Here is a 15,060-nt window from a genome sequence, read left to right as displayed (position 1 = left end):
TTGGTAAGTACTACAAAGGCACACTGCTGTCATGTTGAAGGGGCACAGTCAACTTCTAATCATGCTTCTGTCTGCAGACGTTTTACCAGTTGTGGTTGCAAGTTACTCCTAAGATCATTACTTGTTACTCCTGTCACTGAAAGAGATTAGGAAAAAATTGTTCTCTGTTTTGTTTTCAGTTTATTTACTTAGTGTTTTTGGACTTGAACTTGCAAGTTTGAACATTTGGCCCAACCTACCAATTCACTTAAGCACATGCTTAACTTTAAGCATTAGAGTAGTCCCTTAAAGTTCGTGGACCAACTCAGGTTCTTAAGGTTAAACTTGTGCTTAAATGTTTGCTGAAAGAGGACCAGGGTGTTCAGCACCTGGCAGGCCTGAGGCTGTAGTGCAGTCAGTTTCGCTATGGTGCTCCCTGTGTGGATCTTTCACACAGCAAAGGGGGGCGGGAGAGGGGAGTTGCAAAACTGTGAAAACATAGTAGTAAAACCATAAAAACTGTCAGGGGGATTCACGGGCAAATGTATTACCAGAAACTACTTTTATTTTTATTTTTTTTAATTGACTAGGAAATCAAAGTCAACATTGTCCCTCTAAAAATCATAATTTAAAAGTACATCAGTAGATTTCCTTTTCTCACCTTAGATTAGTGAAACTGAAATAAGGTTTCACTATCTCTTATTTCTCACCACCAGTGCAAGCTATTTACCTTTTGCACTGCACTCAATGTGGACCATGAAAGCAGACCAGGCAGTTTTGCTTATTTCTAGTTATTATCACAGACACTCTGAGCCTGATTTTTCAAAGTTGTTGAGAGCAGTGAGTGCTGAGTGAGCACTTGTGAAAATCAGGCCCTGTGCATCTCAGGGTTTCACCTGGTACGTGTATTTATTCTCTTTTCCTTCGGTTCACAGGAGACAGCCATGACCAGACTCCTAATGGCACCCTCATCTCTAATAGCACAGAAGCCCCTAAGCCGCTACATCGCAGCAGACTGCCTACACAGAGAGCAGGGGAGGCTGATGCTGGAAGGCCTGGCTCAGAGAGCAAACATGAACAGTCCTCTGAAGTGGTTGTGGGAAAGCTGGTGTCCAAGCTGCAGGATGGGGGAGCTAAGCTCGCCAACAAGGCCGCAAACGGAGTGGTGACTGGCACCACTGCTCTAAAGACGTCCATTCTCCATGCTAAGAGGCCTACTCTGAGGCCCATGATATCCAGCAAGGAGGGTAAGTTTTCTGCTTTGGGAGGTCTCAGCTGACCTTGGATGGAGGAAACTCTCGCCCATCTTGTTGCACTGCAGAAATCACAACAAACTTTGTGACAAGCACCCCAAATGTTTTGCATTTTGCCAGACTGGAGAGGTAGGGGGGTTTGCAGAGGGAAGTACTATTTTTGCAACCTGTGTCTCTTTTCCTGCAGTTCAACAATAGGGGACCTGAGATCAAAACCCTCACATGGACCACTGGAGCTGGACCCTCCTCCTTCTGAGGATGTTCTGATTCAGATCCAATCATCATGCGTTCAGCCCATTTTTAGTACAGACGGGTTTGTAAGCTCAGCCTGTTGCTTACTGATGGAGGAAAGGACATACATTGGCCTGTGCTATTTCAGAGCCTTATGTAGCAATGCTGATTTGGTAGACTAGTCCTCTGAAGCATTAGAGTTGGCATGGGCACAAGACATGGTGGGAACTAATGCAAAGGTTTGGCCTTTAGATTCAGAGATCACATAGTGTCCCAATGGACTTTGTAAAATCAGAATTCAAATCTGAATAGAAATGATTCAGAATCATCTAAGATGAGGTGGACAAATGTTTTGGCTCGAGGGCCACTTCGGATTTGCGCAACTGTATGGAGGGCCAGGTAGAGAAGGCTGTGCCTCCCCAAACAGCCTAGCCCCCACCCCTTATCCACCCCCTTGCTGCCCCCCTCAGAATCCCCAACCCATCCAACCCCCCTACTCCCTGTCCCCTGACTGCCCTGCCCCCTATCCACCCCCCCACACCCCCCCTGGGATTCCCACCCCCTATCCAACCGCCCTCTGCTCCTCATCCCCTGACTACCCTCTCCCAGGACTCTCCGCCCCTAACTGCCCCCCGGGATCCCACCCCTTTATCCAACCCCCCTTTCTACTTGTCCCCTGACTGCCCTCCTGACCCCTATCCACATTCCCGCCCCCTGACAGACCCCCCAACAGGCCCCCCGGGACTCTCACTCCCAACCCTCCCTGTTCCCCATCCCCTGACTACCCTCCCAGAACCCACCACTCCCTTATCCAACCCCCCCTGCTCCCCGCCCCCTTACCAGCAGTAGAAGCTGGCAGCCGCGAGACCCAGCCAGAGCCGCTGCGCTCCTCACGCTGCCCAGTGGGAGCGGTGGGCCAGAGCGTGGCCCGCGTGGTGGCATGGCTGCGGGGGAGGGGAAACAGCAAGGGGGGGCCGGGGACTAGGCATCCCGGCCAGGAGCTCAGGGGCCGGGCAGGACGGTCCCATGGGCCAGATGTGGCCTGCGGGCTGTAGTTTGCCCACATCTGATCTAAGATGAGTGCTTTAGATATTGAAAACATGAGTAATTTGAAAAATACAAAATGCTTTTAGCTATTTAGGCAGTGCGCTTGCATTTTGTATTTCTCTCAGTGCAGACAAAGAAAATCAATGAAGTCACTTTCATTTTTGCTTATAGTCAGTTTCCCTTTTAGGTTCTTGATGCTGCAATGTCTGGATTGCACACACTGGCAGGGAAAGGTTTATTTCATCTGTTTCCACTGGAATTTTAAAAAATCAAAGAAGCATTTCTATTCAGCACAAATGTGATTAAAAAAAAAACTTGTTTTCTTTTGGTAATTTAAAAGAATCAATTTGGGACCAAATTTAACTTGGCATTTTCCATTTAAAATAGGTAAAAGAAGGTGTGGTACTTTGCCAAGATGTACAGATCAGTCTAATGACACAGACTTAGGTTGTTTATAAAAAAGAAAGATGATTGTTTTGTGTTCATTTCACTGCTTGCTAGATGCTTTCATAACCTAATAGCCTTCACAGTCTCGCATTTAGAAAGGAAACAGTAGGCTGCACACTTAACATTGACTCCTGGGTATAATTAAAAAAAAAAAAGAATAACAAGGTTTGGCTTGGTAGCACAACCATAAAGTTAATTTGAATAATATTACTGATCTCCTATAAATCTGACCTATGAGTATTAGACAGAAATCTGCTTTTGGTATAATAGGATGTTTTTTACAGATGGAAGTGGGTGAACATTAACTGCTATTTAGCATTTGAAGTTATGATGTTGTTATAATGTAACACATTGCATCTCTATAGTGTGTCCGAAGTACACACATTGACAAAATAGGCTAATGCGATTTTGGCATGTATAAACAGTGAATCTCAAGTAGGAGGAGGGGGTTTATATGACATCTGTATTTGGTACTGATGCAATCAATACTGAAATACTGTGTCCAGTTTTGGTGTCCATAATTCAAGAAAGGTGTTGAAAAATTGGAGAGGGTTCAAAGAAATTCACAAGAATGATTAAAGGATTGGAAAATACCCCTTATGATGAGAGACTCAGGGAGCACAATCTACTTAGCTTATCAAAGAGAAGGTTGTGGGGTAACATGATCACAATCTATAAGTACCTACATGGAGAACAGAAATTGGATAAAAGAGGGCTCCTCGGTCTACCGTACAAAGGTATAACAAGATTGAGTGGCTGGAAGTTGAAGCTAGACAAATTCAGATTAGAAATAAGTCACCAATTTTTAACGATGAGGGTAATTAACCATTGTAATATCTTACCAAGGTTTGTGGTGCATTCTCCATCACTGGAAACGTTTAGAAAAAAATCCAGTTTTGATTTAAAAGAGATATAGATACAGTCAATTCTAACAGGAATTAATCAATGGCCTGGGTTATGCAGGAGGTCAGACTAGATGATCACAATGTTTCTTCTGGTTTCATTATCTATGAATCAGTCAAAATGCTTCCTAAAGAAGTTGGGTAGGGTTTGGAAGGTGAGATGGGAAGAGAAAGAATGATTTAGTGTCTCAGAGGAAGAAGGGAGAAAGGATTTGGAGAGATTGAGTAGCACAAATGAAAGAGCATCTTTCCCCACAACCTTCTGCCAGTGGTGGCAAGACAAGGTAAAGGTTGCAGGATGCCAAAGTAGGTGGAGTGCAGTGACTGAGCAGGGCCTAGGTCGATAACAGGTCAGAGAGTTTGGATGGAGCGGGGCCATGGAGAAGTATGATTGCAATGTTCGGTTGGATTCTGAGATGGATAGGAAACCAGGCCAAGGAACTCAGGGTCGGAGGGATAGGAAGCTGGTGAAGGGAATGGATAGGAAGCCAGGGAAGGGGAAGGAAGATGCATGGGGCAGGGTAAATATAGTCCAGCTTCCTGGAATAAAGGCCTAGTGTGAAGTTTGGTGAAGCAGAGGCTCGGGAAGGTCCTAAGAGGGAACTGCAGTAATCTCAGCTATGACTCAGCATTAGAATTTAATCAATCTCTCCCTGATTCTGTAGAGAAGCACTGAACATGTTTTCCATTGGAAAAGCTTGTGGTTTAGTTTTTTATCTCAAATAATGCAACAATAGCCGCAGAGACATTGAACAGGATGAGTTTGCCACGAAACACTAAAGTCTGCCTCTGTTTGTGCGGTTAGATTCCCATGCTGCCCCTCTCTCCAACCAGCCTGAAACCTCTGCCTCTTCACAATCTTTTGGTCTCCCTCCAAAGCATTGTTAACAGTGTTTGTTATCTTCAACCTTTCAGGTGAATACGACACCTTCACTAAAGCCCGATCCCCTGGAGATAAGCCAGTGATAACACGGCCCCCAGTGAGACCTCCAGACCCTCCATGCAGAGCTCCTGCGTCCCAGAAGCTGGAGCAGAAGCCTGAGCCGATAGCAGGAGGAGCAGAGGAAATGCCTTCATCTGTGTAAGTAGGAAATCCCCAATCCCCATCAGGGCTGTGTGCCCTGACTTAAAAGCCCAACAGGAGGCAATTCCTAGCAGGCAAGGGATGTGCAAAATGTGCAGAAGGAAAAGGCGAGGTGATAAAAGCCATACAATGGCACTAGTCTAATGAAACCATGAGCCTTTTGTAGGATAGTCATGGGGACTCCATTTCCTCCTCAGGACCCTTTGTTGTGTCCAGTAACAATGGTGTGAGAAACTTCTAATCACTTCCTGATGAACAAGCCACACAAAAGAACAAACTTTCCAAGAAAGAGTTGAGGCTGCTTGGATTTGTTCTAAGCAAAATGAGGGAGAAGCTGACCACTAATTAAACTGAACTCTGCGCTCCAATTTCACTTAAGTCATAGCTGGATACCACTCCCAATGGAGTCAATGGGAGTGTTCTTATGTAAAGAATGACTAAAGATTTCACCACTGACTTCAATGGGCGTTTGGCTTGAAGAAGGGCTTCTAAGTGTTATCAGCAAAGAATTCACTCTGTGCTGCTAGCGCTGTAATACCATAACCGAGCTTACATTTTTCATTTCTCTGCCATCTTGTCTGGGTCTGACACTGACACTGGGTGCCTGATACTTTATCGTGGACCTCTATGCTGACATTTCTTCCCACTCTCCTATAGATCACAAAGTCATAGGGTTAAGATTTCTACCCCTTCCCTCCGCCAAGCCCTCACATACCCCATTGCAGGTGACTTGCTGTGATGAAACATCCTTTGTGACCACATTAATCCATTTAAGTACCCAAAAGCCAATGAAGTGTCATGCCCTCCGTGGAACAAGAGGTGCGATACCCAATTGTCACGGCACAGCATGAGGAATGCAGTGTCCTTTGGAGAGGAGCAGAGTCTGAGTTCCCTGTGCATGGTGCTCCCGACATATAGTGTCTCTGGTATAGCCCTGCTTGATTTGGTGAATAACTTTCAGTCAAGCAGTATTATGTAGTTGATCCAAATCCTGCAATTTGCACTCCTTGCTCAGGTCAGACTCCTATTGGTTTCAGTGGGCCCCATGCCTGAGGAAGGATGGACTAAGGTTGGCCTGTTACTGTTAATCGTTTGCTGTGATTCCTTTTTGTTACAATTACGATTTGAAGTCAGGTCTGTGGTAAGTCCGATGGAGGTCATAGGTCATAAAATTAAGGATATAGGGGTTAAAGGTTCTCAAGCCAGTACGGAGGTGTTTAGGCCGCCAGGCTGCAGGCAGTAAGACATCATCTCTAGCAGCAAGCGGTCAGAGCTGTGTCAGGCAAGAGCAAAACAAGAGGTGTGAAAGCAGGAGTAACATCTTTGATCAGACCAGAGAAGGATATTGGTAGGAGACTATTGTTGACCATCCTCAGTGTTTTCCAGTGGCAGCCTGCCTCCCTCCCCTCACCAAATAATTGCTCTTTGACACAAATAGTTTCTCATCAAATAACTGCCTTATCACGGGAGAACTTAAAGAACCTTGCTGGTTTTGTTTGCAGAGTGGCCTCCAGAACAAAGTTTTTCGAGACAGCTTCCCGGAGGACAAGCAGGTAAGAGATGCCAGGAACTAGAGTGCCTTTACACACACACACACGCACACACACACACACACACACACACACACACACACACACACACACACACCCCTCTAATCACAAGTGGGCAGCGCAGGCAGGAGGCCCCCATCTGGTTCTTTCCTAGACTTCAGTAATCCTGGGTAACACAGATGGTTTCCAGACAGAACACTGCATCTAAGCAAACCAGACTTTGGGGCCTTCACAGGCTAGATCTGAATAACAATCTACATCTGGATCTGAATTTTGTACCTTGAGCTCACATCTGCTAGGTAATAAATATTTCTTTGGATCACTGTGTTGATGTGAGTTCAGCTCTAAGCCAGTGTATTGGATGTTGTGTTGTATTTCACAATACCCAGTACCTGAAAAGCTTAGGATCATCAAAAAGATGAGACTGATTGCTTCCTTGAATCTGTCCTCTTGGAAGTGCAGAGTATAAACTTCTTATACAAGATTAGACATTAAACTGACACTACACATAATCGGTTTTCAGTTGGAACTCCACTGTTAATGAATATGATGGCTTTGAAGTCAGCGTCAGATCCTCCGGGCAGGATCGGGTGACAGTGTTTTGAATTAGATGCAGTTCACTCTTTCTTGCTGCTGTAAATTTAGTTCTGAGCAGTACCTGTACATGCAGGCTTCATCTCCCCATTCTCATAGATCACCAGCACCACTGTTTGTTTTTTTGGCATGTACCAAAAGCACAATCATGGCTGTGTGTAGATCTTTGAGAGAGTGACAGATGGGGGGTGGGGAGCGGGTCTCTCTTAGCTACGCTTACAATTTCCTTGCCTAGAGTACTGAGCAATATACATTAACCTTGCCTGCCATCCCATTCCTCCTTTTAGATTCATGGCCCTGATTTTAGACTTGTTTATTAAATTGATTTTCTTTCTCTCCCTTCCCCTATCCCCTCACTCATAGCTCCTCATCACCGCAAGGCAGACTCCCGAGTGATGAGAGCTGAGGCTAAAGGTACGTGTCTGTCACAGAAAGCAACCAGCTGCATAATTTTAACCTGGCTTCAGCTGACAGGGTGAAAGGGAGGCCACTGGAGGTAGCTGGGAATTTGTAAGGAGAGACTGATTTTGGCCTCCTCTCGCCTTCTCCAGCAGAAGACTGGGAGGAGAGGTCGTCAGAAGTGGCCCATTTTCTCTCTCCTGTTGCAGTGTAGCAGGGCAAGGTAGACCAGTGTTCTGTGGTTGCCATGTAATCCATGTTATTCCATGGTATGGATTCCACTGGCAGCTGCTGCAGAAGCTGCTGCCTGTTCTCGGTGAACCCTGGCTATGGTCACTACTACTTTGTCCTACTGGGCTTTAAGGTAGATAAGTGCGTGTTGGAGTCCTTATTGTGAGGGGCCACCCACAAAGTTCATGGCCAGGTGCAAACAACCCCAGAAATAGGGCGTGCTTGGTTCAGGCATGTTTCTAAGGGTTAAAAGATCAATGTGTGTTTGCCACCACTAACTGTCTCACACTGTTCACCTGATTGTTTTCTTCTTTCAGGCTTTTATCCACTTAACCCTGGCTGGCTCCAGGAGATTTTCCCTGCTTCTGAAATGGACCCCCCTGCTCCCCAGACTGTTTCAATCTGTGTGATGTGATCCTGGAGTGCAGCTATCCTGTTGGACACTGACTGTGGAGCATACCATTGTGAATAGTTTGTGCAGTTAAAAGAGAAGGGGATGAAATAGGAGGAAGACCCAGGCTTTGTCCCTGTTAAATTAAATGTTTGTTTTGGGCCATTTTGCCACAGCTCCCCTAGCTTCTGCCTTGGGCAGCATGTAAAGGACGCTTGTCATATCTAAGGAGAGTGATAAACCGTGAGTGTCACAGAGTGGTGAGAGCAGACCTAATCTACAGAACTGAGCGGAGGGCAGTCCAGGGAAGGAATAGGAGAGAGCACTGAAAGCAATTTGCTCTCCAACCCTTTGGAAATTCCACTCTGGAAAGACATTGAGCTTGGATGGATGTGCAGTCAAAATGCAAGTGACCAATACCCAGAGCTTGGGTACCTAGGTGTGACGAGCTGACATCCGAATCAGACCCTTTTGCTGTTGGAAACATCTTGCCATTGACATGTTGTTTTAAAAAAAACTGTTTTGAGTGCTAAGTAAACCATATTGTGTTGTTTCAGTGGTTAAGGCATCAGTGTGCATTACAAGAAAACTCTGTTAACCATATGGGTCCATGTCCTGGTTCCACTGCAGGCCAGTGTTCAGCCCAGCATACATATAGCTGTGCAATGTTCAGTCTTCCTACCTTCCCCCACAGACCTAAGGCAGCACCTTGCCCATTTCTGATCTTCCTTGCGTGCTGCAAATGTCCCCAAGCCATTCCCAGGAGCCAGTGTTCTGTTAGTCAGGTGCCTTTGTGGAGCTGCTCCCTGATTTCCCATTGCTTGGAAGAAGAGGTTACATGTTATTACAAACACCCTTCTGTAAAGTTAGTGGGTGTGACACCAAAGCAAACCTCCACGCCGTGTATTCCAGCTGGGCCTAGTGCACAAATACTGACTTGCCAAAGGACCACTGCAGAGCGTGCAATTCGCTGATGCTTTCAGAGCTGTCTTCGTCGCCTATGTGCAGCTAATGTGAAATCCTGCTTTATTAATGAATGTACTTCTGTTTTTTGTGGGAAATGACAGTGCTGTGTGAATGGTATGCCTGTTCCCTTAGATTGCAGTCCTGTGCTCACAGCTGGCAATCCCGGAGGTGTGCTTGTAGCAGTGGCAGATAAAGGTGGCTTTTAAAAAAGTGATGTAAACATTGATATTACATCATGCACATCAGTGTCTCTGGGCTTTCAGAGTGTGTGATCAGCCAATCCAGTTCCTCCATGACACACTTTTGTGATTAGAAGAAAATAACTATCAACGTTAAAAAAAGTAACAGTATCTTTAGGTACAGTTGTAAAAATGCACAAAGATAAGATGGCCCAGCTGCAAGTGTGCATAATGGAAACTGAGAGCTAGTGGTACAGTGCTTTCACCTGTATCAGAATTACACTAATCTTGTGGGGAATCTTCTCCAGAGTCTATGGACCAATTTCATCTGGTATCAGTGGACCTGCACCTTTTTAATCCAGGTCTGAATTTGACCCGGACTCTCTCTCCAAGGATGGAGGACACAAAATCACCATTCTGCCACCAAGAATTTAGCCACCATTTTGGCCACAACTCTCAAAAGAGAGAGAGAGAGAGTGTGTGTGTGTGTGTGTGTGTGAGAGAGAGAGATCAGACAATATTTCCAAACATGCCCTCTAATTTTGGGTGCCCAGTTTTGAGACATCGGGGGCCAAAATTCCTGGAATCAAACAGAGCTGCAAATGCTCAGCAGCATTAAAACCCAGCCCCCAAGTATCTAAATATTAATCACTCAAAACCAGAGCCACCCAGAATCTGAGGCCCTTCTGAAAATGTACTATTAATCATTCTTCCCAGCACTGCAACTGTACTGATAAATCTTCTGTATGCAGAAGGAAATAAAGAAACAGAGCCAGATTCATTGTCTGGTAGAAGATATCTGTGGTATGGTTTGGGGGGACGAATTGCTATTTGTTAATGGGAAAAAGAACACGACCCAGCAGAAGAGGTTTGTTTTTCAAATTTCTATTTAATGCTAAACAATGGTGGGTAGCAGTGAATGAACCGCACTTCTCTCTGTCCTGTGCTCTTTTTCTCCATAAGCACAGTTGATGCTGGGATGAGTGTGACATGGCTTTAATATGTAAGGTCCTGTAGATGAGGGTTTGAGGGACATTTCCTCATGTCTGTGACCATGAGCAAAGCAACTGGAAGAAAGCTGGGGATTCAGCACTGTTGTTCTGAATTTTAAGGTGCCATGTGACATCAACCATCTGATCTATTTTGTATTGTAAAAAAGGTTAGATTAGTTGTGATGTTCAAGTTTCCATGAAGTAAAAACCCAGGACACATGTCCTTCAAAGTGTCGGTGCTCTCCCTTTTTTTAATTACATGAAATGTATTTAAACATTGTTAGCCCTCCAGATGGTATGTGAGCCAGTCCCCATCAGACACCTAATGTCTCTGCACATTCTGACGTGGATCACAGAAAGTGGAAATGGAGCAGACCTAACAAGCCCCATCTAGTCCATCTTCCTACCGTGTTGGTTCCTATTTGTCCCTTTACTAATGCAGTGTCCAGTCTAGTAGAGAAGTCCCAAATGCTGATTTTTCCCAAGTCCAATAGGAAAACGTTCTACATTTCAGAAGGGTTTGGTTTGATTTTTCCCTGTTATTTCCTATGAATTCTTTCCTTAATTTCATTGGACATAATTCCTAAATCAAGCTATAAATAATTCCTCTTCCTCCTAGGGTGGGTATAATACAACTGGATGAAAACAACCGAATGGTTTGACCTTTAACTGAATGTGGCAGACGCCACTAGTGAATTCTGTGCTCCCATTTCACATGCAGACCAAGCCGGGGGGAGGGGGAGGTGTACAGGTCACCACAGTGTGTGAGAGGGGAGAGGAGTGGTGTTAGCACTCACCTAGAACCCAGCCAAGATCAACATTGACTGTTAATTTTGTAAGATGACCAAATTCCAGTGCCATGCAGCGAAAGCTAAAACAGAAATATGCATTTCTGCTCTACCATAGGCCCTTTAATAGCTGTGAACTGGTAAGGGGGCATTAGGTTCAAACAGCTCCCGGAAACAGAGGAGCAAAGACACAAGGGTGATGTTTGTGTGTGTATGAAACTGCTCCCCTCCCATAGCTAGCACCCGGTGGAACATCCACTGCAAGGGGTGGGTTTTCCTTAGCAAAGGGCTTTTCATTTCATCTGGGAAAGTTTATAACTAGAGATGGTCCTGAACCAAAAACCGCAGATCTGCTTGTGTATGAACTTTGGATCCTGCTTTTAACTGGGAGCCGCACGCTGCTCTCTGCTTGCAGCCTTTTTCTTATGCTGTGCGCGGTTTGCCTTTTTCTTTGGTTACAGTGGGCAGCTGCAGTCAACCATGGTGTCCTTCAGACATCATTTGCCCCATTGAGCCCTGCAAGGGGATACACTAAGTGATGCTTCATCTTGCTAAGGAAAACCACTAGAGCATTAGAATTAGCCAATTGCAGTGAGGAGCTAGTTTCCACCCACTGCTCCACATTGGGCTGACTTATAGCATGTTTCTCCTTTATTTATTCACTCAGAATTGCCAGAAACCATTGCTTCACATGCCTCAGGCAGGGAAGTTGTGGGCAGATTCTAAGAAGCTGACTTGTATGAGGAAGATGGAAGACTGAGAAAATGGGCCACAGCCAAATACCCATCTCCAAACCTCTCTCCTTTTTGGTGCAAAGGCTAAGAGTGGGGGTGACCAACAAGGGTGCATCATTTGCAGGAAGTGCCACAGGAGTCATGGGATGCATTTAAAAGTTGTGTGATAATGGGCCAATAGCTGAAAATATATAGAGCTATAAAACCTCTATCATCATCGCCATTTGACCCACAGCCAGTACTTGCCAACATAATGATTAAATAAAATTAAATAAGATCCAACACTGTTACACTAAGAAGAAAGAAGACTTCTGGACACTGGGTTTTTATAGTATTTTAATTTTTAGTTGTGGCTCTAGTAATAAGGGAAAACAGAACTATTTCCTTTGTTGGATGACAATTGAATACATATCTGGAGCCTAATTTTGCTCTTGGTCACAGCTGTGGGATTTCACTGGATTTCACCTTTTAATACTTAAATCTTCCATCGCTGTTAATTTTTACAATAAGCTCATTTGTCTAGCTGGGTCTGTGCAGTTGTTAGCGAGTACATGCGTGCATTGGGGTTCTTAATGCCAGCGTCCAGCACACTCAAGGCAAGTACCTATGGGCTGGTGAAGCCACACCCTCTTGTGAAGGAGTATTACTGAGTGACAGCCTTTATGTTGTCTAGTATTTAAACTAAGTTTGCCTTGTTTAACCTCAGACCACTGATTCTTGCTCCTTTTTCCCTCTGGCCTGCAACTGTTGTTCAATTCTTTTCTCTCATATCTGTTGTCCTGTTTGGATTGATGCTAATTTTGCACTATTACAAACATTTTTTTTCCAGTTCCGGGAATTTTGGTTTATTTTGCTAGAATGGCCCCTCCTGAAGACAAAGCACCTCTCCACATTCAAAGAGAGGCCCGACACCGGCTGTAGAGCCATGACTGAGGAGCAGAAAAAGCAGAGGGCAGCCTGAAAGGCCAGGAGACCATCCTAATGGTTGTGAGAATAAGGGATGGGGCGCAACAGCTACTAAAATGAGGAAGCTCAGGTGACAGTGGGCGAAGCATGTCTCTGGAAGAGGGACTTTTATGAAAGAATGCACAGAGCAGCAAGAGTTGTTCGATCCTACAGCTAGCATGAATACTAACGCCTAGAACTGTTTCTGCCTTCTGACTCTGCTGTTAATGTCATTTGGCTTTAAGGTTCTGTAAAGTCTCCCAAACCCACAGGGCATTGATTGTGAAGGCTTTTACCCAACAGTGTATGGAGTCTGCACTATCGATGACTTGGGAAGGCTCAGTGCTGGGAAGGTAAGAACGGAGGTAGAAATAGCTAATAAAACAAGTCCCCCGGGTGATTGGCAAGGAGCTGCATGGAGCAGTCGTTCCTTTGAAAGGTTCAGCCCATGCTCCAAGGGGTTGCTGCTGGGGAGGTGTCCTTTGCTGCTCGCCTTGGTGTGTGCACTCATTTCACAGTGTGCTCCACTGAATCTGAATCCTTCCCATGCTGGCAGACCTCCTTCAAGACACAAACAAGGCTCAGCCAGCCCTGTCTATCCTATTGGCAAGTTTTACTCATGCCCTCTGGTTAGACAGCAGGGTCAGATTCTGGCCAAACTTGTCTCAGGCTTGCGAATTCATGTTCTTTCTTAATCATCCTTATTAGGAAGCAAACATATGAGGCCAGTGTGAAAGGAGGGGCTCAGGTCTCTGACAGCCCCCGGGTGTTCAATCAGTTCTCTGATTTTTATCTAGGGAAACCTGTAAATAATTTCCATCTGCCTCTTTCATCTGTGTGTACAGAAAGGGCACGATGAGATGGCGGCAGGGAAACTTCAAACGGCATCCTGGGGAAGGCTTCGCCAAAACATGTTTCATGAGACTTAGTGCCCCATGCAGCTGCAGAGAATTAGCTTGGTCAGAGCTCCTTGCAGTCTTTCTAAATCATTGCCTCTAGTTCCTGTAATAGTATCTGGCATTTCCATTGTGCCTGACAGCTTGACAGAGCCCCAAATGGTTCATAAGTTTTGTGTAGCTATACATACAGCCACTACTGAAGTGCAGCCATTTCTAGGGCAGAACACAGTGTCTTTTTTAACAGCATGCAGGAACATTACACAACAGTTGAGTGCAGCAAGTGAAGATGTGGTTGGGGTGATAGTAGCTATTCTCCATCCTGCATTAGCTCACATGCAGCCTGGGACATTATAACCTGCTTATTGTGGTAGGGATTGTTGGCTGGGATATCAGTTATCCACAACATTCTTCTGAAATGTTCCCTTGGATCTTCCACCTAACCAGTGACTGGAGGCAGATGTGACCTCAGTTCAATGTCTCAGCTGAAAGTGGCATCTTTGACTCAGAAGCAATCAAATGCCACCAGGCACAGGATAACTACTAGGCCTGGTGCACAACTTGAACCCATGATTTTCCAGCCCCAGGGCTGGCTCCAGGTACCACCCTACCAAGCATGTGCTTGGGGCGGCACCTGGAGGGGGGCGGCACTCTGGCCGGTCAGGGAGAGCGGGGCCGCGGCCGGGCTCTCCGCCCTCCCCCGGCACTCCGTCCGGCTGGGGAGAGCGGGGCCGCAGCCGGGCTCTCCGCTCTCTCCCCGGCATTCCGGCCGCCGGGGAGAGCGGAGCCGCGGCGGGCTCGCCACCCTCCCCCGGCACTCCGGCCCGTCAGGGAGAGTGGGGCCCTGGCTGGGCTCACCGCCCTCTCCCCGGCACTCCGGCTGCCGGGGAGAGCGGAGCCGCGGCGGGCTCGCCGCCTTCCCCTGGTGCTCCGGCCGGTCGGGGAGAGCGGGCCCACGTCCGGGCTTGCTGCCCTCCTCCCGGTGCTCCGGCCGGCCGGCGAGGGTGGGGCCACGGCCAGGCTCGGCGCCCTCCCCTGCTACGCTCCCCGCCGGGAGGCCGGGGGCGGCGGGAGGCTTTTTTGCCTGAGGCGGCAAAAAAGCCAGAGCCGGCCCTGTCCAGCCCAAAGGCATGCGCTGTCAAATGGGCTGGTCTTATACTGACTAAAGCAGGGATCGGCAACGTTTGGCATGCGGCTCGCCAGAGTAAGTACCCTAGCAGGCCGGGCCAGTTTATTTACCTGCTGACGCGGCAGGTTCGGCCGATCGTGGCCCCCACTGGCCGCGGTTCGCCCTCCCGGGCCAATGGGGGCGGTGGGAAGCAGCGCGGGCGAGGGATGTGCTGGCCACAGCTTCCTGCCACCCCCATTTGCCCAGGATGGCGAACCGCGGCCAGTGGGGGCCGCGATTGGACGAACTTGATGCGTCAGCAGGTAAATAAACTGGCCTGGCCC

General features: G+C 46.8%; 1 protein-coding gene across 2 annotated transcripts in view; it reads left to right on the top strand.

Annotated features, from left to right (window-relative positions):
• Positions 1-10,030, top strand: part of OPHN1 (oligophrenin 1) — a 128,109-nt gene extending 118,079 nt beyond the window's left edge. For both annotated transcript variants that reach the window (XM_054040035.1, XM_054040034.1), the window contains 5 exons: positions 915-1,226; positions 4,775-4,940; positions 6,446-6,496; positions 7,451-7,501; positions 8,035-10,030. In XM_054040035.1, coding sequence (XP_053896010.1) covers positions 915-1,226; positions 4,775-4,940; positions 6,446-6,496; positions 7,451-7,493 — 572 coding nt within the window. In that variant the 3' untranslated portion in view covers positions 7,494-7,501; positions 8,035-10,030. The remainder of the gene's footprint in view (positions 1-914; positions 1,227-4,774; positions 4,941-6,445; positions 6,497-7,450; positions 7,502-8,034) is intronic.
• The last annotated feature ends 5,030 nt before the right edge of the window (positions 10,031-15,060 follow it).

The sequence above is a fragment of the Malaclemys terrapin genome, chromosome 9, assembly GCF_027887155.1.
Source record: "Malaclemys terrapin pileata isolate rMalTer1 chromosome 9, rMalTer1.hap1, whole genome shotgun sequence".
NCBI lineage: Eukaryota > Metazoa > Chordata > Testudines > Emydidae > Malaclemys > Malaclemys terrapin.
This window is presented reverse-complemented; position numbering and strand designations above follow the sequence as displayed.